The 24,642-nt window shown below is 34.7% G+C and overlaps 1 protein-coding gene across 2 annotated transcripts; it reads right to left on the bottom strand.

The window, feature by feature from the left end:
- Positions 1 to 9,305: 9,305 nt before the first annotated feature.
- On the bottom strand, positions 9,306 to 22,574 carry LOC118195360 (uncharacterized). 2 transcript variants are annotated; one of them, XM_035366661.2, is made up of 5 exons: positions 22,420 to 22,574; positions 22,197 to 22,323; positions 15,314 to 15,465; positions 14,190 to 14,295; positions 9,306 to 11,469 (listed from the first exon to the last, which is right to left on the bottom strand). In XM_035366661.2, exons 1-5 carry the CDS (start codon positions 22,448 to 22,450, stop codon positions 9,717 to 9,719), a joined length of 2,169 nt encoding a protein of 722 aa, XP_035222552.1. In that variant the 5' UTR covers positions 22,451 to 22,574; the 3' UTR covers positions 9,306 to 9,716. The 2 variants fall into 2 exon arrangements, with proteins under 2 accessions (XP_035222552.1, XP_035222554.1); XM_035366663.2 differs by lacking the exons at positions 22,197 to 22,323; positions 22,420 to 22,574 and adding an exon at positions 18,460 to 18,597.
- Between the last annotated feature and the right edge of the window lie 2,068 nt (positions 22,575 to 24,642).

The raw sequence follows: 24,642 nt of genomic DNA, 5'->3' as shown, positions 1-24,642 counted from the left end.
AACTGTTTGGAACAATTTTTCTGCTTTGTCACAACAGACAATCACCATAGATAGCTTTGGGGTTAACACAGGGGAAACTGGTTTCCCACTACAAACAAGCTGATAGCATTCGAAGCTGATAGCTGATTGGGTGAAAACAAACAACTTGCAATTTTTTGAAAAGGAAGGAAAAAAATCGCACGTCTTTCTTTCAATAGTAAACGAGGCAGAAAAATTGTTCGAAACAGTTGTTCGTGTGAAACAAACGCCGTGTGATATGGGCCCTAGAAGGCATCACTTCAAACGGGCAAACCGATGTTTCACTATTTCAGGAAACACATTTCAAGGGCATTAGATCGCAGATTCCTTCTGCAAATCATTTGGAAACCGTTTGTGCCGCAGAATATCTCCTAAGTATACTAATATAACGAAATCCGTGCTTCAAATACATTCGTGCAATGAAGAAGAGGGCTATTTATAACCTTTGTGGTAGATGGACAGGTTGCTTTAAAACATGGCGTTCCTTTCCGTTGGATATTATCAGGCGAAAACCTGATAATATTACTGACTAAATTCTATTTTTAAATTATTATACTACTAACTAGATTATATTTTTAAAATTAATTATTATACTACTAAGTAGATTATCTTTTAAAAATTATTTATTATACGACTAACTAGATTATATTTTTAAATTAATCTTTCACCTAATAATTAATTTGTTACGAAGCCAATTTCATCAGCGTTCAGAGAAACAATATTTATCATGCGTTTTAGACATTTCAGAGTTTCTGCAAATTTTAATGAACAGTCTACTTAAACAGAATGATGATGGTAATTCATATAAATGCAAAGAATAAATAAACCGTGAGCAATTATCGATTTATAATAATTTAAACATAGTTTAAAAATTACTTACATAATGAAAAATTAAGGTGAAGATGTTGGAAAAACAAAAACAAAAAAAACTGCTAGCGACAAAACTTCTGTATTTATTATGTCAATAACTACACAACTCATGTTTAAGTTAAATTGAGCAGCTCATGTTTAAGTAACTCATGTTTAAGTTAAATTGAACAGCAGCTTATTTTAGACTCAAAAGATATGGACAAGGTAGAAGATTCACGAAGGAGGAAATGGAAATTTGTAAACGTTAATTAGTTATACATTGAAATATCTTATGTTATGGCCTTTTTATTCAATGTATTCAGTATCTGTTTCTAAATTCTAAATATTCCAATATTCTGAATTCTAAATATGTTTCGGAATCCTAATCTGGGGCATGAATCTGAAATAATTAATTGAAAAAGTTTTTGAAAGGAACAAAGCAATGAATAAAATTTCCAAACAATATATTATCTAATGATTTCGAGCTACATATATGAAATACGTTACTTACTATGAACAGTTTTAAAAACATTTTAAACTGAACAATTATGTACCATTAAATCGGTTGCTTTTAACTGAGTTCTTTCTTCCCAGAAGTTTGCTCTGATAAATAGTTAACAAGCCCTTGAAAAGTCTAAATGACGCATTTCTCTTTATGTTTGGTTTGGTTTATTTAACTAAATTATGTTGTTATTAATTATATTACTTATCAAGGCAAAGCATACGAGGGCTATTTGCCTAGGAGGAGGGGTGCCTTCGGGAAGAACTTTTTAAGGGAAACGTATGGGGATGCATCACACATGGGAATAACCGCAAAAACGCCTATACAGCCAGCAGATCGCCGGAATACGACCAAACTACCAGAGTTCAGCGACTTACATCAACCTTTAAATTTTCATTTTGCATGTTTTCATATTTAAGAGCAATCCAGAGATATTTGCCATGTGTTATTTAAAATGATTTTTATACCATATCTTTTCATATATATGTGGCTATACAATATTGTAAACGCAATATTTAAGTCTACAACTGCATGGTACACAAACCCAGAAAGACGTTTCTGTATCTGCAGTGAAGTGTTGCAGCAGTTGAATTGAATTATTAGAAACTTAAAGTATACCTTTTTTTTTTTTTTTTTCCCCGAATGCCGGTCTCTAGCAGTTTATAGACATAGGTCACTACTGAGATCGGAAGCGGTGGTCAGTTTATTATGGAGGCACCTAATAGGTGGTCCACAGTTTCCTTCTATGAGGAGACGGACAAATTACATCTCTGCCTTCTCCTGGATTCGAACCCAGGCCCTTCGGTACGGCAGTAGAGTCACCAACCACTTTCCCTTCTGGATGGCAAGGAGTACAATATAGCTGAATGTAATTAAAAGACAAAATCTGGATTCCGAGTAACCACATGCATACTTACGTATTGTTTATTTCGTGCATTTTGTGTAATAATTTTAATGCGAACTTTCACTTACTCCAATTTGTGGCCACTTATCGAGCTAATTCGACTATTGCATTGTAGACCTTTTAATTTAAAATAAATCGGCATGTGAATTTTGAAAAGAGTTTAGTTGGAAGTAGAGATGTGGTAGAATCTCTCCCACCAAATTTAAACACAATTTTTGTCTAAGTTGGCAATATTCTGAAACTTATCAGAAAATTCATTTTGAAATTCCAGGAGCTAAGCCTTCTGAAGCTTTCAAAAATATTCAGTAATCCTACAAATATTTAGCTGAAAGTTAGTTTAGCTAGAAAAATTGTTCTGTTCAAAGTCTTACGATTATGAGCTTTCGGTTATTATTTACTGTTTGAAACTTTGCTCTATGAGTGATTTTAATGATATGCGATATTTCTGGCGTGCTTAGAATTTACCTTTAACACACTAAGGTTCTTCAACTATTTACAGGATTTACTTCACAATGAAAGCTGCGATTGCAATAAAACAAATTTCTTCTTGCTCATTGAATGCGGTTAAAAATGTTCTCATTTTACAGTTAAAGAAAAGAGGTGGTTTGTGTATTTAATTATGGCAAAGCACACTAGGGCTATCTGCCTAAGGGGAGGGATGCCTTCGTAGAGGACTTTCTAAGGGAAACTGGCTCGTATACACGTTACAGGTGGGGAAAACCACGAAAGCACCCATGCAGCCAGCCCGTTCGCGGGATTCGAACCTCGGACCGAACTACCAGTGTTTGGCGACTTTGCCGCTCGGCCGCTGGTGGGCCCAAAGAAAAGAAGAATTTTTAACTTTTAGTAACAGTGCAATGTACAATCATTCACGAACAACTACACTACACAAGAGCTTGTAAACGAAAAGTAACGAAAGTGATTTAATTGCTAAATCCTACAACTCCGTCTTCTTCAATTGTTCAATCCCCCTCCATATTTTCTAAACCAAAGGTTTTGGTTTATTTGATTACGGCAAAGCACACGAGGGTTATCTGTCTAAGGGAAGGGATGCTTCGTGGAAGGCTTTCTAAGTGAAGCTGGATCGCATACACATTACATCTGCAGAAAACCGCGAAACTCCAATGCAGCGCCATCCCGCTCCCCGGGATTCGAACCCCGGACCGAACTACCAGTGTTTAGCGACTTTATCGCTCGGCCGCTGGTCGACCTACCAAATGTTAGGGAGATAGCAGTTACAGTAATATTAACTCACAGTATAAGAAACTAATGTGATACTACTACTAACTACTAGATATCAACGCTTTTCTAGTAGCCCCAAACTCAAAATTCGTTTCTTGGTCATCATTAAGTATGTCTGCTCATCAAAAGACCATTCTATGCTGAATATAATATTACAGTATCAAAGAAGATGCATCATCAACTATCAGAGCTCAATGAAACTCGCAAGTCCACGGGATTAAAAGTTTATCACGCGTATTGTGCTGATGCTATCTCCGCACAATAAAAACAGAAAGAGAGTACAATTGTTTTACTAAATTTTCATTGGCTGTCATGAACGCTAGTTATCAACAAAAGGGCTCAAACTCATAAAACTGCAATCTTCAATGCGGGATAAATACAGGACGTGTCTAAAATTACAGAGTCTTTACTTCTTCGCTGAATTTAGAATTCGTGTATCCTACTGTTTGTATGTCGTTGCGGATTTCAGCAACTGCGGGAATGCGTCCAAACACTGGAATTGGATTGGTGAAGACAAGTAGCTCAACTCCAGTTTTTTGCATGTTTATGGATACGTTAAAGTAGGAAAACTAGTGTTATGCGACCCGAGCCTAGGGTTAATGACACGCGGGTTATAGTGTCTTAATGAAGTCCCTAGAATGCCTAGCAACCTTCTAGAACATTTAGCTTTACCCAGCATTAGACAATACTGGATGGACCTTTTTATCATGTACTTTCTTTTCTAGCTTATATATAGCTGAAAATGACAATATAACTAGAAAATTTGCAGGCAAAACCTCTGAGGTAGACCTTTCTTCTCAAAACAAGGACACTCAGAGGAAACCAATCGAAGGAGCAGAAATTAATACTTCATCGACTGAGGTAGAAATGATCTCTGCTGTAATTACTCAATCAACATCTGGAGAAGAGCAGGAAACTATTAAGAGCATGACTGCCTCAAAATCAAAAAGAAAATGGCTGGAATGCACATACAAAAAAGAAACATGCTCGAGAACTGAAAATTGCCAGCTGTACTTGGGTTGAAAAACCCAAGAGTAAAGGTGAAAAAAAAAGCAATCTCAAAGGATGGATTGGATTGGATTATTAAATTATGGCAAAGCACACGAGGGCTATCTGTCTAAAGGGAGGTATGCCTTTGTGCAGGACTTTCTTATACACGTTACACATGGGAAAAGCCACGAAAACGCCCATGCAGCCAGCCCGTTCGCGGGATTCGAACCTAGGACCAAACAACCAGTGTTCAGCGTCTTTACCGCTCGGCCGCTGTGGGCCCCTCAAAGGATGGAGCAAAATAAAGCCCCGAAGACTACCAAAAGAGACAGAACTGAAGGTTATATCTTCAAGGAGGCTTTTTTGGTGGTCAAGATTGCTGAGGGACATACTGAAAAAAAGTTTATCGGTTGGAACAGTCTACTAAACTTGAACTCCTGATAACATATCTACTTTAGGTATTCTTATTCTTAATACTAAAGAGTTACACCTGAGCTCTATTAAGGGGCTGTAGACTTTACAAACCGCCCAACCGGTATAGTGATTAGCGTGATGATGATTGCAGGAGTGCTCCCCACCCACCTGATCACGAAGTGATTTTATGATCTTAAATGGGCACCCATAAAACCAAAGTGTGTGTATTTAATTATGGCAAAGCACACGAGGGCTATCTGCCTAAGGAGAGGGATGCCTTCATGGAGGACTTTCTAAGGGAAACTGGCTCGTATACACGTTACACATGGGGAAAACCACGAAAACGCCCATGCAGCCAGCCCGTTCGCGGGATTCGAACCTCGGACCGAACTACCAGTGTTCAGCGACTTCACCGCTCGGCCGCTGGTGGGCCTCCCATAAAACCAAAAACAACTAACCAAGAAAATAGTGATTAGCGTCGCTGATCGCCACGCTGAAGGGCCCGGGTTTGTATCCTGGGGAAGGCATTTATTTTTTTAAATGTATAATGTCGGTGCTGCATGGCGGCACTCTAAATATGCGACGAGCCGAAAGTCCTTTCATGTGGTTTGGTCGAAGAGGAGACTCTCGGAACCTTCCCCACCCCCTCGGGGTGCTGTCCTTCAAAATTGGAGGCGGAACTGAGCTAAATCGCCCTGCCACCTGTTAGGTGCTCATGGCTGTTGCCAACGACAGGCGTAATCTTGCGCTCCTTGTCACTACGTCAGACAAGTGAGCATAAGCAACAACAACAGACTTTACAAAGTGGGCGACCCAAACAAATAGAGCGGTCGCTAGAGGGCTTGATAATACAGGCGTTTTTCCCAAGCTGCAACACAACACCCAAATCTTCTGGAAGTCTGAATAACTCCATCGTTTCAGACTGCAACTTTCCTAATTATAAACTTAAGCAAGATATCACAGATATGCATTTTGAGTAGAATCTTATGAAGGGTTTATTAATGACAAAACACACAAAGTCCATCTACCGAAGAGGAGGGATGCCTTCGTGGAGGACTTTTAAGGAAAATTGGCTCGAGCGTACATTACATACAAGGAAAACGCTAGGGCCATCTACCTAAGAGCAGGGATGCCTTCGTGGAAGGCTTTTTAAGGGAAACTGGCTCGAACATACTTTTGAAGAAAACAGGAAAACGCCCATGTAGGTAACCCGTTTGCTGAGATTCGAACCTCGACCAAACTACTCAGTGTTCAGAAACTTATCTCTCCGCCGGGGAGCCTTAAAATGAGACTGAGGATATTTGATTGATAAGGATACTTCATCCACCAGCAAAATGCATACGAAAAACAAGAACTGAAATCAAGTGATAAATCATTTTTATAAATTTAACAACACAGTCACCTCCAGCCATTTTATATTTTATTTCAACAGAGGAAGCAATTTTCCGAATGTGAAATGTTCACATTTCTTAAAAGCAAATATATTAATGGCATTTCAATTGCAGTTTAAATTTTTTGCATTATTTTAAAACAGACTTTTCCTGTTCTCATTTCTGTAGTAAGTTAGCTTCATTTATTACCCAAAATTAATTTGCATAAAACATGCAACAAGAATATTTGAATGCATACCTCAGGTGATATACGGTTCTAAAGTTCAAATATCTTTATAAATAAAATGATTAATTTGTGTAGTATAATGAAATTTATCAGACTTGCAATTATGAAACGCAGAAATTTAAATTCCGTGTAAAAGACACTTTTTAATACGTTGAAATTTATATTGATATTTTTATGCAAATTTTGCATGTAGTATTGAAATTATATTTTCCCGAAATTAGCTGTAAAATTAGCTAGCAAACAATCGTACGATAACGGTTAAGTATTTATTCGTGTAAAGCTGATATCTAAACGAATTTGAAAGGTAACATAAAAGTACAGAATAGTTTATTTTATTTACTACTATAATCATTAGAATATGCATTCATGGGAAGTTAAAATTTTAACTGATATTCATGAGAAGTTAATTTTAACTGATCATCTTATAAGCCTGAAGAAAACATGGCTTAATTTTTAGTGCTGTGTTTTTCTTAATGTTCTTGCAGTACCGGGAAGGATTACTGGAATACATTTTGACCTTAATTTCTTTTCCAGAAAAGTAATTTTTCAGGATATCAGGATTAAATTCGCTTATATAAGGCCGTTTCATTAAGATCAAAGGAAAGACGTAATCGAAGGAAAACTAATTTTAACTTATTTAAGCAATTTAAGTATAAAAAAAGTTATACAACTTACAATCTCGTAACTGTATAACCTTTACTTGATGCTGAAACTAACGAATTTCTCAAACTCAAATCGTTTTAGATACTGAAAACTAGCATTTAAATTTCAATAAAAGTTAACAGAATTTTCTTACTGCAAAAAAGTTCTAAAAGTACTCAATTAATATTTAATAGTAAAATTTACGGATGCTTTTATTAATATGTATGTAGGAGTTCATAAATGAAGTAACTACTTTTGTTTTCAGATTTCCGTGGTTCTTAGTACGAAATTTCTCAGATTCATAAATTTACAATTGTTCGTATCTAAGAATCTTCCATTTTTATAGAAGGAGTCTAGAGGTTAGAAAAATTCCCTTACCTACACCGCAGCTGTTACCCCACCACTACCACCACCACTCTAAGCCTTTAACCCAATTTGATCTCACTTACACAATCCAAATCAAACTTTAAAATACCATGATGTTAATCAAAATCGTAAAAACAACCTTGTATTTAGCGTAGGTATAATAAAACACTCAATCCATTTCGAGAGCAGCTAAAGGTCCCTCCTCATCAGGAGAAAGAAATACCTAGAAACAAGAAAATAAAGGAGAAAGAGTCTCAGAAACACATGGTCCTTATCAGCACTGTACGTGGTTATAACTGGATTTTTAATCAAAGTTGCGCTGGCCGCCTACTTTTACTGAGCCCGGCTATCTGATCAAACATGTAACACAAAGGACAAGAAAAATTAGCGAAGTTAAAAAGGGAGCGAGGGGCAAATGCACCTTCACGCTCAAAATCTGAACTTCAAATAATGGAAAGCAACCACTGAACGGATTTTTATACCCTCTGGTAGTACCAAACGCGAGGAGGTAACGCCATCTATCGGCAAAAATAACTGAATTAAGATAGTAGGATTTTAAAGGCATTAGGAAGGACTGGATTGGACTTAAAATCATTAACTAAACATGCTAAATCTTTGTGAAAATGAAAAGCCTCAAGAAAATCCAAGTCACCTATGGAAAAAGCCTTTTGGATAATTTTTGCAGACCCAAAGTCAAAATTATGGTTAAATGTCCAACTATGATACGCTATTGAAGACTTGTTAATTTCGCCTTTTCTGACATAAGATTCATGTTCCTTGATACGAAACTTCAACGCTCTTTTTGTTTGGCCAATAAATCTTAAACCACACTGACACGATATACTATAAATTCCCCAAGAATTCAAGACAGGAACGCAATCTTTTAGAATCGAAGGGTGAATTTTATTAATAGGGGAGAAACCGACTTGAAAATTGAATTTCTGGAGAATCCGTGCAATTTTATAGCTAACAGAAGGATAAAATGGAAGCACGACAAGATCATTAATATTATTTCCAACAGTGGAATGTCTTCTTTGAATGGAATCTGAAAATTTTTTAACGGCTTTATCAATAATCACGGGAGAAAATCCACGGTCAATCGCAACTGCTCTCAAATAATTCAGTTGCGACTAGGTTTCCATAGGTGAATTGGAGTTTCTTGAGGCTTTTCACATTCACAAAGATTTAGCATGTTTAGTTAATGATTTTAAGTCCAATCCAGTCCTTCCTAATGCCTTTAAAATCCTACTATCTTAATTCAGTTATTTTTGCCGATAGATGGCGTTACCTCCTCGCGTTTGGTACTACCAGAGGGTATAAAAATCCGTTCAGTGGTTGCTTTCCATTATTTGAAGTTCAGATTTTGAGCGTGAAGGTGCATTTGCCCCTCGCTCCCTATTTTAACTTCGCTAATTTTTCTTGTCCTTTATGCTTGATCAGATAGCCTGGCTCAGTAAAAGTAGGCGACCAGTGAAACTGATTAAAAATCCAGTTATAACCACGTGCAGTGCTGATAAAGACCATGTGTTTCTGAGACTTCTCCTTTATTTTCTTCTTTCTAGGTATTTCTTTCTCCTAATGAGGAGAGACCTTTAGCTGCCCTAGAAATCGATTGAGTGTTTCATTATACCTACGCTAAATACAAGGTTGTTTTTACGATTTTGATTGTCACATTAGCGTGTTTCTCTTCTAGTCTACCTTGATGTTAGTTTAAAATTTGTACGGAAACAAACAAAATGTTTTCAAGACCGTTATTGAAAGTGCCAAAAAATTATGCTACATGAATTTATTTCAAGTTTTATAAATTGCACATCAATATTGATAATTAACTCAGTTTGAAACTTCAGATTAGAGAAAATTTCATAATAGGACCATTTCAAATATTCGTTATTGAGCATTTTCTAAATTTACTGCATTCTCAGTGGGTGTACTTTATCTTCGTAAGTAAAATGAGTAACTCTTGCAATAATGATATATATCCGAGTTAAAAACTTCCCGCAGTTATTTTGCTGAAGTAAAATTCTCATTTCCATCTTCAAACTATGGCACAAGTGTTACATATTGCATACATGTTTTCACTGGTTGTTATACAGGCTTCTAGATCTTGGGCAATTTAACGTATTTCATTTCTGTGACTTATTTTTAATACCCTCCAATATTTTAGGCAAGATTTTAGTCTAAAGTAATAATGCATGTGAAAGTCTTTTTATTATATTGTTCGATTATATTTGCCTTACGGCATGTCATTGTATTGAACGGTGGTATAAATGGATGTCCCCAGTAAACGTTCACAGTTCTATCTGAATACTGGAAAGCTTTGATGTTTAGCTCGGGATTCACAATTCTTTCAATAATGGGCATCGATCTAATAGCAAATTTATGCGATAAGTCTAGGACTGGAATTTCTAGGTCTATATAGCGTTCATTTATGAAGTCAGAGAGCTCATCCGATACAATAAACTCATAATTTTCCATTGGGTCTTCTAAATTAATATAATCTTCATGCAAATATCTCCCCGAAAATGATTTTGGCGATGTATCATGCAGCTCTTCAGCTCTTGTAGTTACGGATTTTAGCACGGGAGTTTCAGAACCTGTAATTTCTGACTTAGCATTCGCTTCCTTCCCACTTGCAGAATGAACGTGAGTTTTGATCTGCATTTTGGATACATCATGATTATTTTCTCCGATTTTTCGTAAGAATTCAGTGATATTTACAGATTCTTCATAATTCTCATTTTTAGAACTGTAATACTCTTCTAAGTGCATTGATTCTAAGTCTTTCAGTCCACTTTTTTCTTCGGTATCGAGAGTATTTGGTTCTATAATGGTTGTACGTTCTTCTTGCTGATTTCTTTCAATGTCTAAAGAACTATAGTCAGGATTATAGTTCTTCAAGACGTCAGCACATAGTACATAAGTAGTCTGATTAGCAAGAGTTGCCAACGTACACAAATATTTCATTTGGTTAAAATCCATATCCACCCAGAACACAAGAGTGTTTCCCTGCCTAAAGTTACGAAATTCTGATCTACTCTTGTTCTCCTCTGGTTTTATAAATGAAATTGGTATTTCAAAGTTCTTGCTTTGCTCATTAGCTAGCCGAGTTAGAAAAAGATTGTGCAAATCTGAATCAAGGTCTCTGTCTCTCGACATTTTTTTAACCTTCGTGCCTAATATTTGTTCCCGATTATCAGTCTCCTCAGTAGAATTTGGAGCATGTCTTTTAAAATCTTTGCTCTGGCTGAATGCATTATACTGCAGTTCTCTGTTTATAACACATGCTTCTTCAGATTCAGATTTTTCACAATCTGGGAACTTCAGATAGTGGTCGAGCTCCGATTTAAGGCTCCTATCGTCTTGGGTATAATCATGTGAAGTTTCGATGCCGTAGTGTTCTTCCCTGTTAGCATCTGAAGTATCCGATGTACTTCTCTGGCTTGGCACATCAATGTTTTTTTCACCAACATTTCTGGAAACAGATGAGGTTTCAGAAACTTCTCTGAAGTTATGCCGGTCTGCTTCGCAATGAGCGTTTTCGTCATGAATATAATCACAGTATGTTTTAGTAAGTTTCGAAATATTTGATACCAACGTGCTATGGACTTTGCCAATTTCTTGTCTTACATAATTAGTTTGAGAGCTATTTGATTCTTTAACATCCATTAGATCATTCTTTAACTGCAGTTTTTTGTCCAAGGACTCTGGGTGTTGACGTTCATGTTCTGAATCGGAGCCTATCCTATGTTTTAACAAATATGAAGGTTTAAGTTCCGTTTGGGCATCCTCTGTTTGGTTATCTGCTATAGCACATGTAAAATCATCAGTTTCTAAAATCAAAAGATGTCGGGATAAGGCTGCAGCATCCTCACCACAAATGTCTAAAATGGTTTTGTAGATACAAGTCGACAATTTATCACGAACCCTGAAACAGAAAATTAGAAATCAAACCACAAAAATGCGAAATGAAAGTTATAGCCTCAACAAGGGAGTAGACTACGGAATTATCAATCTTATTTCAAAATTCTGAAAAACGTTCTTGAATCTCAAAGAAGATATAAAATTAAGTATGATTTAACAGCAATGTCCTGCGAATATAGCTGAGTACATTTTATGAGCAACAAGCTCCGTTATATCAGCTTAAGTAACCATCAATTAGAATATTTTACTATTATATGCATTGCTAGAGCCCTTTCATTACGAAGTAATATTTTTTTTCTTTAAATAACACATTACTATTCGTATATGAGAAAAAAGTTCTAGTCAGTGCTCAATGACTTCATACAAAAGTTCTAATGAGCAACAGAGCGGTAAAATTGTTGAATACTGGTAGTTAGATTTCGACGAAAGAATTGGTTGCATGGAGTTTACATATGTGTAACGTACCAGTTTCTCTTTAGAAAAACCTCCCCGAAGACATCCCTCTCCTTAGGCAGATAGCACTCAAATGCTTTTTGCCGCAATTACATAAACCAGTTAATGAGCAACTCTCTTGAAACAAGCCGCCGGAAATGTGATAACCTACTCTTTCTATTTCACCGCCGATGGACTCGTACCAGCAACGATGTTTAAAGTAAAATTATTTTACAATTTACCGGTCATTAAATAAGAATCGTATTATCTTTAGAGTTAGCTTAAGTGCAAGCGTATCAATGTTTAAAGTTTCGCTGCGCACAATGATGAAAAAATCGCAGTAAAATTAGAATATGAAATTTCTGGCTTCCTTGTGCAGATTAAAGATTTAAATACCGTGAACTGTAAATCAGAAACACATTGTTTTCTTTTAAAGTTATTTGGATATGACAAAGTATACTAAAGCTGTTTGCCTAAGAAGAGAGACCTAGAAGGAAAGATCTATCTAGAGAAGATATTCCTTTATGGAGGATTAACTGAGGAAAACTGGCTCGTACTCACGTTACACATGTGTTGAGTCTCGCAAATAAACCATGCAGTGAACCCATTCGCCTGGGATCGAAATACCAGTATTCAGCGGTTTTAACCACACGACCACTGGTCGAGTTTATGCAATCGCTGGAACAGGAGACATTTTCTTAACATTTGGAATTCGACCGGGTGCTACAAGAGCCTTAGGATTTGCTTTAAGTTTGTTCTAAGATAAACCGCTTTAAGCATTCCATTTAAAACGAGAGATATCAGATTTTCATTTCGTATATTTATAACAATTGTGTATTAATAACATTAATTTCAATATAATGTTAATAAATGTTTAAAGTATAGGATGAGGAACTAATACTTTGCGTCATGAAAAGGTTAAGTAGAAATAGGGTATAGCGACAAAGGAAACCAAACCCAAAATTTGAAACGTTCATCTTCCTGTTTTGAAAATTTAATGAGATTTCTATGCATGCGCAGTATATTCGAAGTACTACTTGACAAAATGAAGCATATAGAAAATATATGTTGTGGACACCACATGACTTCTTGTACATTGAATCAATTCAGTTTTCACATCACAATAAGGCACAAAAATACACAAAAACTGAAAATATCTTCATTAAAAATAGTAAAATATAGAAAAACCTAAAACACTAAATATAGGTAAAAAGTATTTTTGCAATAAAATTTGCAGTTTCTTCGCAACAACAAGTAATTTAGAAAACGGAAAGAAGGACAGAATTTTCGGTCGCAAAAATTTAAAGTTAACCATTGGTACCACTGTACAAAAAGACACTGAAGCTGATGCACCAACTGACTTAATTCACTACACTATTAAGTGTATCAAATGTAAACAAATAGTCGCCACAAGAGGCTTAGTGCCTCGTACAATTTTAAACTAAATACAGAGCTTACCGAGTCGGGCAAGAGTGTGGATATCTAACGTAATAAACATGTATATATATACGTTTGCTCCTGATGATTGCAACAAAAAAAGAGGTTAAAAACTAGATGTTATAGCAGTCCCATATACAAAATTTAAATGTTCTACGGCTAATCGCTTTTGAGTTAGGCGAGATACTTATGTACACACTGTGTAATATTTTATCATTTAACAAATAATTACATTTATTAACCTTGATATTGAAGTGGAAAATCGCGCAATGTCAGAAAATGCTTAAAAATTATTATTCTGAAAGTTTTACTAGTTTGGAGATGTATGAAAAATTTATGAAGAAAAAAAAACTGTAATAGTAAACCGGAGTGTGAAGCTGTAACGGATAAAATTCTATTTAAATTACCTATCTTCGTGAATTGAGAATAAAATTTTACATTTTACGAAGAAGCTCATCTGTTATTTCGTTAAATACTGAAAAATACGTTACAATACATACGTAGTAGTAGTAACAAAAAAATCACCCTTGAATCCATTTTAAATCCATTTACAATCCGCTTTGGAAAAAACGTCCTTTATTCTGTTGTCATTCAAATGGGTTCGAGAACGGTCAAAATGAATATTTCCTTTGAAATACGATACCCGGAATTTTCCGCTATTTAAATACTTTATTTCGTACAAAGAAGTAAAAATACAAATTTAACTTTTTTCAAATTTCATCCAAATGTTCAATGTTACTGAAAACTGTTTTTAGGAGAGGGATGGGATCATGCACCATGTAACTCATTCATTTTGTCGCAACTGTAGCCTAAACGTGAAGTTTAAAAGTTCATGATTAGAATGCAAATACTTACAAGCATTTAGTAGATACATCTAACAAATTTCTATCAACTCCAATAACAGCTGAAGTACATTTGTGAAAATCTTGATTATTAATACATGGAACACTTTCCAGATACTCTGTAAAAGAAAATTACTTATTAAAAGCACATTAAAGAAAATTACCTAACCGATTTTCAACATATAGGATTAAAATATAAAATTGAAAATTCAACAGTTACAGGAAGTAATCTGTATCCCTTAACGGATACAGATTACTTCCTGTAACTGTTCTCGTACTCTTTTAAGAGTACTTTGGACTGTTAGGTGGTACGGGTCTCCCCTACAATCAATACAATTAATACCTACCTAAGCAGTATTAAACACAGTTTCAAAAATTGGTCACTAACGAATTTGAGCATTAAATAGTAGGATGAAAAATAGGTTTAACTATTACGGATGGATCATGTATATTAATAATAAAATTATTCTTTGGGAAAGCTTCAGATATATATTAGAAATATAGAAAGAATTCATTTAAAATCCTTAGTAGTTCCACAAATATATGAAAGTATCGAGAAACCTCAACCATCTGATAACAGTTTCAAGTTCAGCTGCATTCGTGGACTACGTTACTTGGCCAGTTTCTAAACAAGCAATAATAAGGTACAGATCCCCTTCAAAGAAATGGAGTTTTTTTATTTTTTCCGAAATGTTCTATATGACGCTTACAGGAAATAAGATTAAAGGTCATGGATCTTCTATTTTCCACACGTTACAGATAAAGTCTAAATGCTATATACTTTTCCAAGTACTCATTTTGCCTTTTATTGCCTTTCAAGGCAGTTTTAATAACGGTGGAAAAATATTTGTCAGATAACAAGCATAGTTACACGTTATCAGGTTTTAGAATCCGATGAAGTTTACCGCTTTATGAATATATACTCCGTAAGTTAACTATTTTAATTGCGAAAAAGCTGAGAGAGCAAAAGTACTAAGAATGAATGAAAAACAAGAGCTCGCTATAATAATGCAACATAAAATGGTAACTGATAAAGTTTTAAAAACCTTGGTATAATTTAGATTACACTTAAGGCTTTTGCGGTACATATTTTAAGTACATATCATATTGAAAACTAATCTGAAATAATATACTCACTCATCCGCCATCTAGAAGTTGATCCTGGTGTGTATTCGCACAGGTCGAACAAAAACATTCGATTGCTCAATACGTACATCTCCAATGTAGAGGGTCCAATGTAGCATGATTTTGCAGCTTCGGCTATACAGTTCATAAAGTGGCTTTGATGTCTAAAATTAAATGGGATATTGAAGTATTTAAATCAAAAGGAAAGTCAGAAAAGGAAATCTGACAACTCAACACTCGAATAATTATATGAAAAGAAAATTGTTCAAGCTTCACTTTGCAAAAATTCATCAACTCCGACTCAATTTAGCTTCAAAAGAATGCAAGCCAAACATGATATAATATAAACTTTGTTTTCATTCTAATATGTTTCTGTTTTGTACAGAGTGAAAAGTGCGGTAGAAACCTTTCCATAAATCGCCGGATTTGATAATAAAATTCGTTAAGCCATGAGCAGTTATGTACACGGGTCATTTTAAAGATATCTATGAAACGATGTTTGTAAATTTTGTAGGACTAGTTTCGGTAGTTTATATATAGAATCATCATCTTCTGACTAAGTGCAAATGAACGAGATAGAAATGGTGATAAGGATGACCATCTATTGATGAAAAACGAAAACAAACAATTTCCTTTAAGGTTTCATTAACTACTTACTTTCTTTCTCATATTTCGTTGAGAAATGCGTTTGATTAAATCCTGATTTATTGAACCTACTTATTCGGATACACGAAAATAAATTATTTCTGCGAACCCAGGTAAATAAGTTCGAGAAGTTTTTTTCGGATGTTAATGCAGCAGAATATATCAGGTACAGTTCTGAGTTAAGACAGATTAAAAGAGGTTAAAATACAGAATACAAATATTGCCGAAAGAAAACTACTTTGAATTTTTATTTGTGCATTAAGGGGTTAAGAAAAGAGAAGTTACATGTAATTTATATTTGTTCCCTGTTATTAAAGACCTACTGCCTGCCTTATCACATTTTAACCTGAAGATGCACAAATCATCATTGATAAACACTTCGATAATACTTTGATTTTATCATAGAAGCCAGATATTCCATTGCTCTATGTAGTGTAAAATTCTTTATTTTTTAGAGCCATTTACTTTCTGCGCTAGTAAAGTCTATGAATTTGACAAAATTAATCGCATCAAAATTATTTGAATTTATTATTGAAGATATTGAAGTATATTACTTTGAGATTTAGTTATCTCATCATTCAGTTTCTGAAACAAGTTTTCTGCAAATCCTTTTAAGCTATTCCCATGATTAGTTGAAGTTTACTTACATTATTTGTTACGAAATCTCAACGTGTCAGATGAGAATACAAGTAGATGCAAACGTCAAGTTCGACATTTTTAAAACCTAGTTTAGGTGAAACTTAGTTTTGAATTGATCATTACGAAAACCTTTAAATACTAAAAGACTTCAAAAATTTGACAACTTTTCAAGTCTGTCTACAGCATTTAATAAACAAAATGCAGGCTAGTTCATCTAAATATGGCAAAGCACAGGAGGGTTATCTAGCCTAGGGGAAGAGAGGTTTGGAAGTCTTTCTAAGGTAATCTGGTTTTGTAATCCCGTTACACACGTGGAAAACGAACCAAGCAATATGCCCCTTCGCCTGGGATGGAACCCGAGTCGAACGCCAAATATTCAACGTTCTTAACCGCTTGGCTTCTGGTAGACCCAAGTTTTGGAGGAAAAATATGAATTTCGTTAAATCAAGAAAGTCATTAAATTCTAATTTAATAAATAGGGATGTCTGTTTGAAAATATTAATTGAGCAGTGCTCAAGCTATTCCATGTTAGGTATTCAAAACTTATGTAAGTTCTAATGTAGAAAAGGGTGTCATTTGATCTAGCGTCAAATACGAATTTCTAGTAACTCACAATTGACTCTTTCCCCAATGTCATGAAAGGCATATTTTGTTTCGTGCTAATGCTTTTCTCAAGTTTGATCTCATTCGAAATTTTTAGTTTACTGATCGAAGACTACATGATTTATCACATACTACAAATCACGTATTTTGAATTATTGAAATTTTAATTGCCGTTAATTGATCTTTGTTTTCGTTGGTTTTAATTAATCGCTGTCCCGTCACTTCCACAAAGAACTGACTGATAAGATATTTTTTTCATATTTACAGTGAATGGATATGAAAGCTGTAACAAATAACTGATTGGTGTACGAGTGAAGGTTTAATTAGTTCTCGCTATGAATGTCGTCAATTTTGTACGAAAGATATTCCTCTGGTCCACCTGAAGGGTCAGTTGGATGGCAATGAGTGAGTTTGTCAATAGAAAGTGCCCGAAACGCTGATACCAATGCTATTAAGTTGTATGTGAAGCCACATTAACCGCGAGTTTTGCAAGAGCGATCCTCGGCAATCGTCGGATGACATTTTGTATTCCTAATTTTTCGGAGTTTATGTGGCATCACCAGTATCAGGATGAGGAGAAAAATTAATTCCGGAAGTACATTATTTGCATTATATATGTGCAGCAGTCATTTGGCGCTGACGAGACGTAGCTAAGAATACCACTGGAATTAATTTTATTATTATTTTTGTAACATATGTTTTCGGTTTTGTTTTGGATTATAATCATGTTGAAATATTGCTTCTGGGCACCATGGTTTGCATCATAAAAATCGCCAAAAATATTAAAGGCAGAAGATTGTAAACTTTTACCCTTATCTAGATAGCCTGTTTCGAACCAAATTAAGACATATTCATTTGCTTTTGCGTATTAGATTTAATTTAAGAATTTGAATGTTTTGCTTTAATTAAATAATTTATATACAGAATTACTTTACTTCAAATCTATTAAAATTTAATTCACCAAGTAATGAATCATTTTATGTATATTTAAAAACTAGTTTCATACTGTAATTTAGCATAAAAATTAGCTGTCGATTTTTTAGTCTGCGTAAATGAAAATTTAACTTCAGACCGAAATTATTTGATGTTATGCATTTAAAAAGCAGCTATGTACAATATTTGACGAATAAAGTATTAAGTGTGCTGTTTTCCAAGAATGAAAACGTTAATTGTTGTAATCTCTGATAACAGAATATAATAAAATTGCATTTCTTCCTAAAAAAAAAAGTGTTCAATCGACGATCATTTCAAATAAAATAAAAATTTCTTACCTGATTCTTGATTAGAAGAGTTTCAGGGCAGTAATTGAACCTATTTAGATATTAATCCTTTATTTGCACAACATGATCAGGCACAACTTTACGCTTTTGACGATATATAATATAATGTTAGCTACATTCTAAACATTAACAAGATTTTAAAACAGTTATGGTGGATCAGCGCCATCTATCGGCTATATTTCACAACACTTCAAATAAATTAGGTTAATCTTTGGATTATGGTAACTTGGCGACTTTTTGGTGAAAATTTGGCGACCAACCCTGCTACAGCAACCTGCTAGTTCTTGTTTGCACGCCATTTTGTTTTCACGAAGTAAAGACTTTTTTTTTTTTTTTTTTTTTTTTTTTTTTTGTTTGTTTTTACTCAACATTTTTTTCCCAACAATCTGCTAGCCGAATGACGCTTATGCTAGAACTTTTATGGAACAAAAGTGCTTAATCATGACGAAGATTAGGTGCAAATTGGGAGAAGGTGCAGAATCGCAAACTGCTTGCCACATTTTTAAGAATTGCACATACACGGTATCCATGTACACGTCGACCTATTTTCACTTAAAAAAACATCCCAGAATTGCACAAAAATGGCATTGCGCACACTCTTGACTTTATCCATGTACACTGCTAAAGTCCTAGCTAGTAACCTTTATTGCCTTACCAAAATGTCGCCAAACTATTCCAAAGATTAGCCCAAAATTACGTAATTAGTCCTTACATAGTAGAAAACGGAAGAACTTTCCTACTATCTCGGTGATGGATTTTGGATATTAAGAGGACAACATATACATTTAGATTTGAGATATTCCAGACATTGCGCGAAGAGCAGGATATCTATCCGCCATTTTTTTTATACCTATCGAAACCAAAGGTGTTAAGCACTCGAGGGCTATGTGCCTAATCAGAGGAATGCCTGGAGAACATTCTAAGGAAAATTGCCTTGTACACACGGGAAAAACCATGAAAACGCCCATGCAGCCAATTCGTTCGCCTGGATTTGAACTCCCGACCTAACTACCAGTGTTCAGCAACTTTACCGCTCCAATGTCAGAAGAAATAACTCGCTATAAATACAGCGGACCATTTTCCCATCTGGTACGTGCACTAAACTACGAAGACTAAAGTTATACCGAGAATAAGAGTTTAATAAAAATGAACTTTGTAAAATCGTTCTTTACATTCACTCCTCCCGTTTACATCTACATTAATTTACATCTATTCGTTGCCCTGCGTTTGCAACACACTTTAGAATTGTCTTCCGTAGAATTCGGTCGTTAGAATGTAGCTGATCTGTAACTGTTTTTATACTTATCTGCAATTGAAGAATGATATTGGATTATTATTAAAAGTTTATGTATGCATATTTAATTATATGTTTACTATTTGATTGGTATAAACTGGTAGTAGTTGAATTTGTTAAAGTTGTTTCAAAACGTAACTTCTCAGTCAACTTCAGCGCCATCTGATTAACGGACAGTAATGGAAAACACCTCAGTGAATGCTTGCGCTTAAGTTCATCCGAAATTTAAACGTTTTAAAATCCTAAAAGACAAAATTAAAAGTATTTTTTTTTCACATACTACACTGATTTGAGTAATAACTTTAAATAAGCGAGTTTTATATTAAATGCTTTCAGAAGAAATGTTATATAAACTAACTGAATTTTAATGTACTGTTTAGTTTTGTAGTATTCTTATCATAATAGTTACATTTCTTTTAATTTTCGTGCCTCATTTCTTAGGTTTAACTATTCTGAGCACGTAAGTTAAAATTTCAAATAATTTTGCAAATACTCAAAAGGCAGTGTTGTTACGAAATATTTCGAAGCACAGCAAATTTAGAAGGAATCATTTTTCGTTAGGTTAGGTTATTTTAATAGGCAGAGCCTCGAGGGTTATCTGCCTAAGGGGAGCGATTCCTTCGTGGCGGACTTTCTAAGGGAAATTGGCTCGTATACACGTTACACATGGGGAAAACCACGAAAACACCTGTGCAGCCAGCCCGTTCGCGAGATTCGAACCTCGGACCGAACTACCAGTGTTCAGCGACTTAACCGCTCGGCCGCTGGTGGGCCCTCTTTCCCGTAAGAAAGGTTTTAAATTTCATTCAGCTTCCAGTATAAGAAATCAATTCTTTCTCAGCCATCAGTCCAACAGCACTTTTCTTTTGCACATTGAAATTCCTTAGTGGCTTCAGAATGACAGCAAGGTGGGCAAGTTTCAATGACTTCAGTCAAAATGACGAAATAAAAATTGCTTTTGCGTAACCAGAACATTGTTTAACAGCTACATTTTATTTTTTTCAAATATTTAATGCCAAAGCAAGTTTATTGAGTATCGTCACTTTTAAAATTGCTGAGTGGCTGAAATAGGACGGTCTTACTTAAACTAGAATTCACCCTTTGGCGACTTGGATTCCTACCAAATATGAACAAATTGGTCCATGAAACACAGAGTTATTACATCAGTATTACTTTTATGAAGTTAGGGGTTAAAATGACAAAATGAAAATTTCGGTTTTTAAGCTGAACAAATAATACAAAAACCAATATGCGCCAACTTTGAGTATTGGCTACCATTTAAATATATTCTTATCTCTTAAGTACTGGTAATGAAGAAATATCGAAGAAAATAAACACAAATCTTTTAATGGTACTTCAAATTCCCATATCTAGAATTTGAAAAACTAAGCGTATTTTCGTATTAAATCGGTTATTATTTATTAACAACGACAACATGAAACTCTAATAATCATATTTAAATTCTAGGTCAAAGGAAAGAAACCTTTGTCATATGGAGTATTTTAGAGCTGTAACGAAATATGTCTTATTTTGTCGTTCTAATGATACTCAATTAAGCTATTCAATCAAAATTACGAGATCTGAATTTTATGACCTTTATTTACTGAGTTTAATCTTTAAACTGCAGTACAAGATTTTTTAATATGCTTTTCTGCTCTCTCTTTACCGCGAGTTCCCAATACACTATTAACTCTAAGAAGCTTTACTGCTATTCTTGAATAATCCTTGAAACTTCAACATAATAAATAAATGTTGAAAATAATTCAAACTTTTATAAAGCGTGAAATATACTTTTCTTTTAATGAGAACAGAGTTTACCTATTTTTTCTGTTTCACTTTCAGAATACTGCAACATTAGCACGTTGACTGCAGTGGAGGCCACCGTGGACCGGTGGCGCGACCGATAATGAAAATACATAATTAGAGTAAATATCGATACTAATAAATTTTTAAATAATTCAGTTGTTACTATAATGGCTAGAAAAAATATATATAGCGAACATTAAAATAATAATAATAATAATAAATTACAAAAATGGTCTTCGGTGTCTCGGGATCCGGTGAGTCCCACCACGATAAATGCATTAAACACGATTATATAACTCACCTTATCTTCTGGTAATAATTCAACATAATATACATCGAATAATAAAAACTTAATGTTGGCGTGACACTTAATGGTCAAACCATGTAAAATGCGCGCGGCAGTCAACGTGTTAATGTACTTTAATGATAACTTAATTGCAAGGAAACTTGAAGTCTTTCATATTCAATGCCGCTATTAAAAGCCGCTAAGAAAATTTACAGGACATATTTGACATTCCACAGCACATCATCCGTGCAGTTTAAGGGAAATTCAGCTGTTAGTATATTTAAATTTTTCCAAAGCATCAAAGATTTCATTGAAAATAAAATTAATTTATATAGTCCTTACCTGCATGTTAAATTGAGAAGTTCAGTCGTCTCAGGTAAGCGACTGTGACTAGCCAGAGGAGCTCTTAACGGAGAGCATTTCAGAACCTCTTGAATGCAGGTTCCGCAACTTATCAAAGAAATACAGCCTGTAATTAAAATAGAAGGCCATTCTGTACTAAGCAGAAGTCTCAGTAAATAATGGAACCAAATTTATATTAAAAAAAAAAAGAAACATATCTTACAGCATAGCAAAAGCAAGCCTAAAAACCACATACTTGCTCACGAAACTTGCAACAAGCGAGAACGCAATGTTCCGGCCTGTGATTTTAAAAGTATAATTCACGTGACTGCAAGCATTAGCTTCTTAATCGATGTGTTCTGAAATTCTTCACTTCGTGTGTGACAGACAGCGCAGTATACGGTAAATATATAGTAATGTACATCGAGAACTTATAGTCTTATAAAACTATAAACAGCTAGGCGTTTAATACATTTTATTTATTTATTAGCCCAAAGTGGTAATTTGCCCGGAAGGGCTATTAATTTCGTTTTGGGATTTTGCTTCGGTTCTCTATAAATGTCGGTTCACTTTTCAAATTGTTGCCGTCAAATATTAGGATTCTGCATAATATTTAAGGAAATTAAATAATGGAGAATCTGCGTGAATGTATGCATGTTTCTCGCAATTTGAAAAGCAACGATAACTAGAGATATCAAATTTTTAATAACGTACTCTTCCATTCGAATATGGACATCTGGAAGCCCAGATTTGGAATTTGTTTTATTATGTATTTCCTGTTTTGTCAAACATTAAAGGACTTTTTATTGACAATCTCAACGATTTCAAAGCGGGCAATGGCAATACTGTAAGAAAAATATTATCTCCAGGGCGCAAGACCATGTATCGGAAATTCTAAAGATATACTCTTTTAAATATTTTGTGATATTGCTGTTAAATTGAATTTTATGGATTAAGCACGAAGCACATGATATTTAATAAGTTAACGCACAGAACGTTAAAAAAAGTCCCTTTGGGTGTAATATAAAATCTGAAAGCTTTCAGATTTTTTTATGTAATTATTTTTTGGTTATCTAAATGTTAAAACAAATGGTAGTATTTTCTCTTATACGTTTATATGTTCTACCTGCATAATAAATTTAAAATTGGATTAAACTGAAAATATCGTCAGCACCGCGTAACCTAAAAATGGTTTAGTTTTGGTTTATATAATTATGGCAAAGCACACTAGGGCTATTTGTCTAAGGGGAGGGATGCCTTCGTGGAGGACTTTTAAAGGGAAACTGACTCGTATACACGTTACACATGGGGAAAACAACAAAAACGCCCATGCAGCCAGCCCGTTCGCGGGATTCGAACCTTGGACCGAACTACCAGCGTTCAGCGACTTTTCCGCTCGGCCGCTGGTGGGCTCTTCTTTTTTACGTTCATAGAACGTTCGAGGTGCGAGCAACTCGATTCCACCATTTCATAGCGCACACCTTGAAAATGCTCTGGGAGCCGGTGACTCATAATGAGTAAATTGTTTTAGATAATATTTTAAGTAAAGTTGCTGTCTGTTTTGAACAAAAGCCCCATAGTAATGTAGGAATTTATAATTCTCTGGTAAATAAGGGCATTTAATTATGGTACTTTCGTTTGAATTAAAGGTTTTTAATTATGAGTTTTCATTTGTCTTTTTCTGCACATGTCTTTTCCTTTAACATATGTAGATGTTTTCTTTATCTAAAATTTCTACAGTAGTTTGTATGTTGAAGGGTGAATTATGCGTGGCGCATATGGCCTTTAGCACTTTGCGCCAGAACTCCATTACCACCACCACCAACCACAACACCACCTTTAACATATTTTCAGGTGAGAGTAAGTACAGTTTATTAAACTTGGAAAGGCAATCGCCAGTGTAATGTCCGCATGTAGAAATTTGCATTGAAAATTTTAAATAAGAATTTCGGACATAACATGAACGTATACGGTATGTCACCCGTGGTAATAATTTTACGAATATTCCATGCGAGTTTTTACGCACTTTAACAAAATGCTAATTTAGTTGTACTCATGAAAAATGATTAGTAAGGGAAATCGATTAACTATTATAACTAGCATCTCATTATTTGTCAGTAAATATTATTTTTTCTAAATCTCGCGCAGAATAAATATCTGTTATCATTGCCTTCAACAATTTCTGCTCATCTGCATACGGAAATTATTGCTATATATCAGTTGTGTAATCATAAACAAGCTGACAAAGGGCATTATAAGATAGGATACGCTGCTATTGTTGTCAGCAGCTCTAAAATGGAAGAGAAAAGCTAAGACTCAAATATGAGAGCATTCTTGAGAAACTATAAAGGTAACTAATGAAATAATGAGATATGGTTCAAGAAATGGTTCGCTTTATTTTGATTAAGGGAAAACAGGTAAGGGCTATCTGCCTAAGGGGAAGGCT

Source organism: Stegodyphus dumicola, chromosome 2 (assembly GCF_044657685.1).
Source record: "Stegodyphus dumicola isolate Sdum_Otavi_A_Nest chromosome 2, ASM4465768v1".
Classification (NCBI taxonomy): Eukaryota; Metazoa; Arthropoda; class Arachnida; order Araneae; family Eresidae; genus Stegodyphus; species Stegodyphus dumicola.
This window is presented reverse-complemented; position numbering and strand designations above follow the sequence as displayed.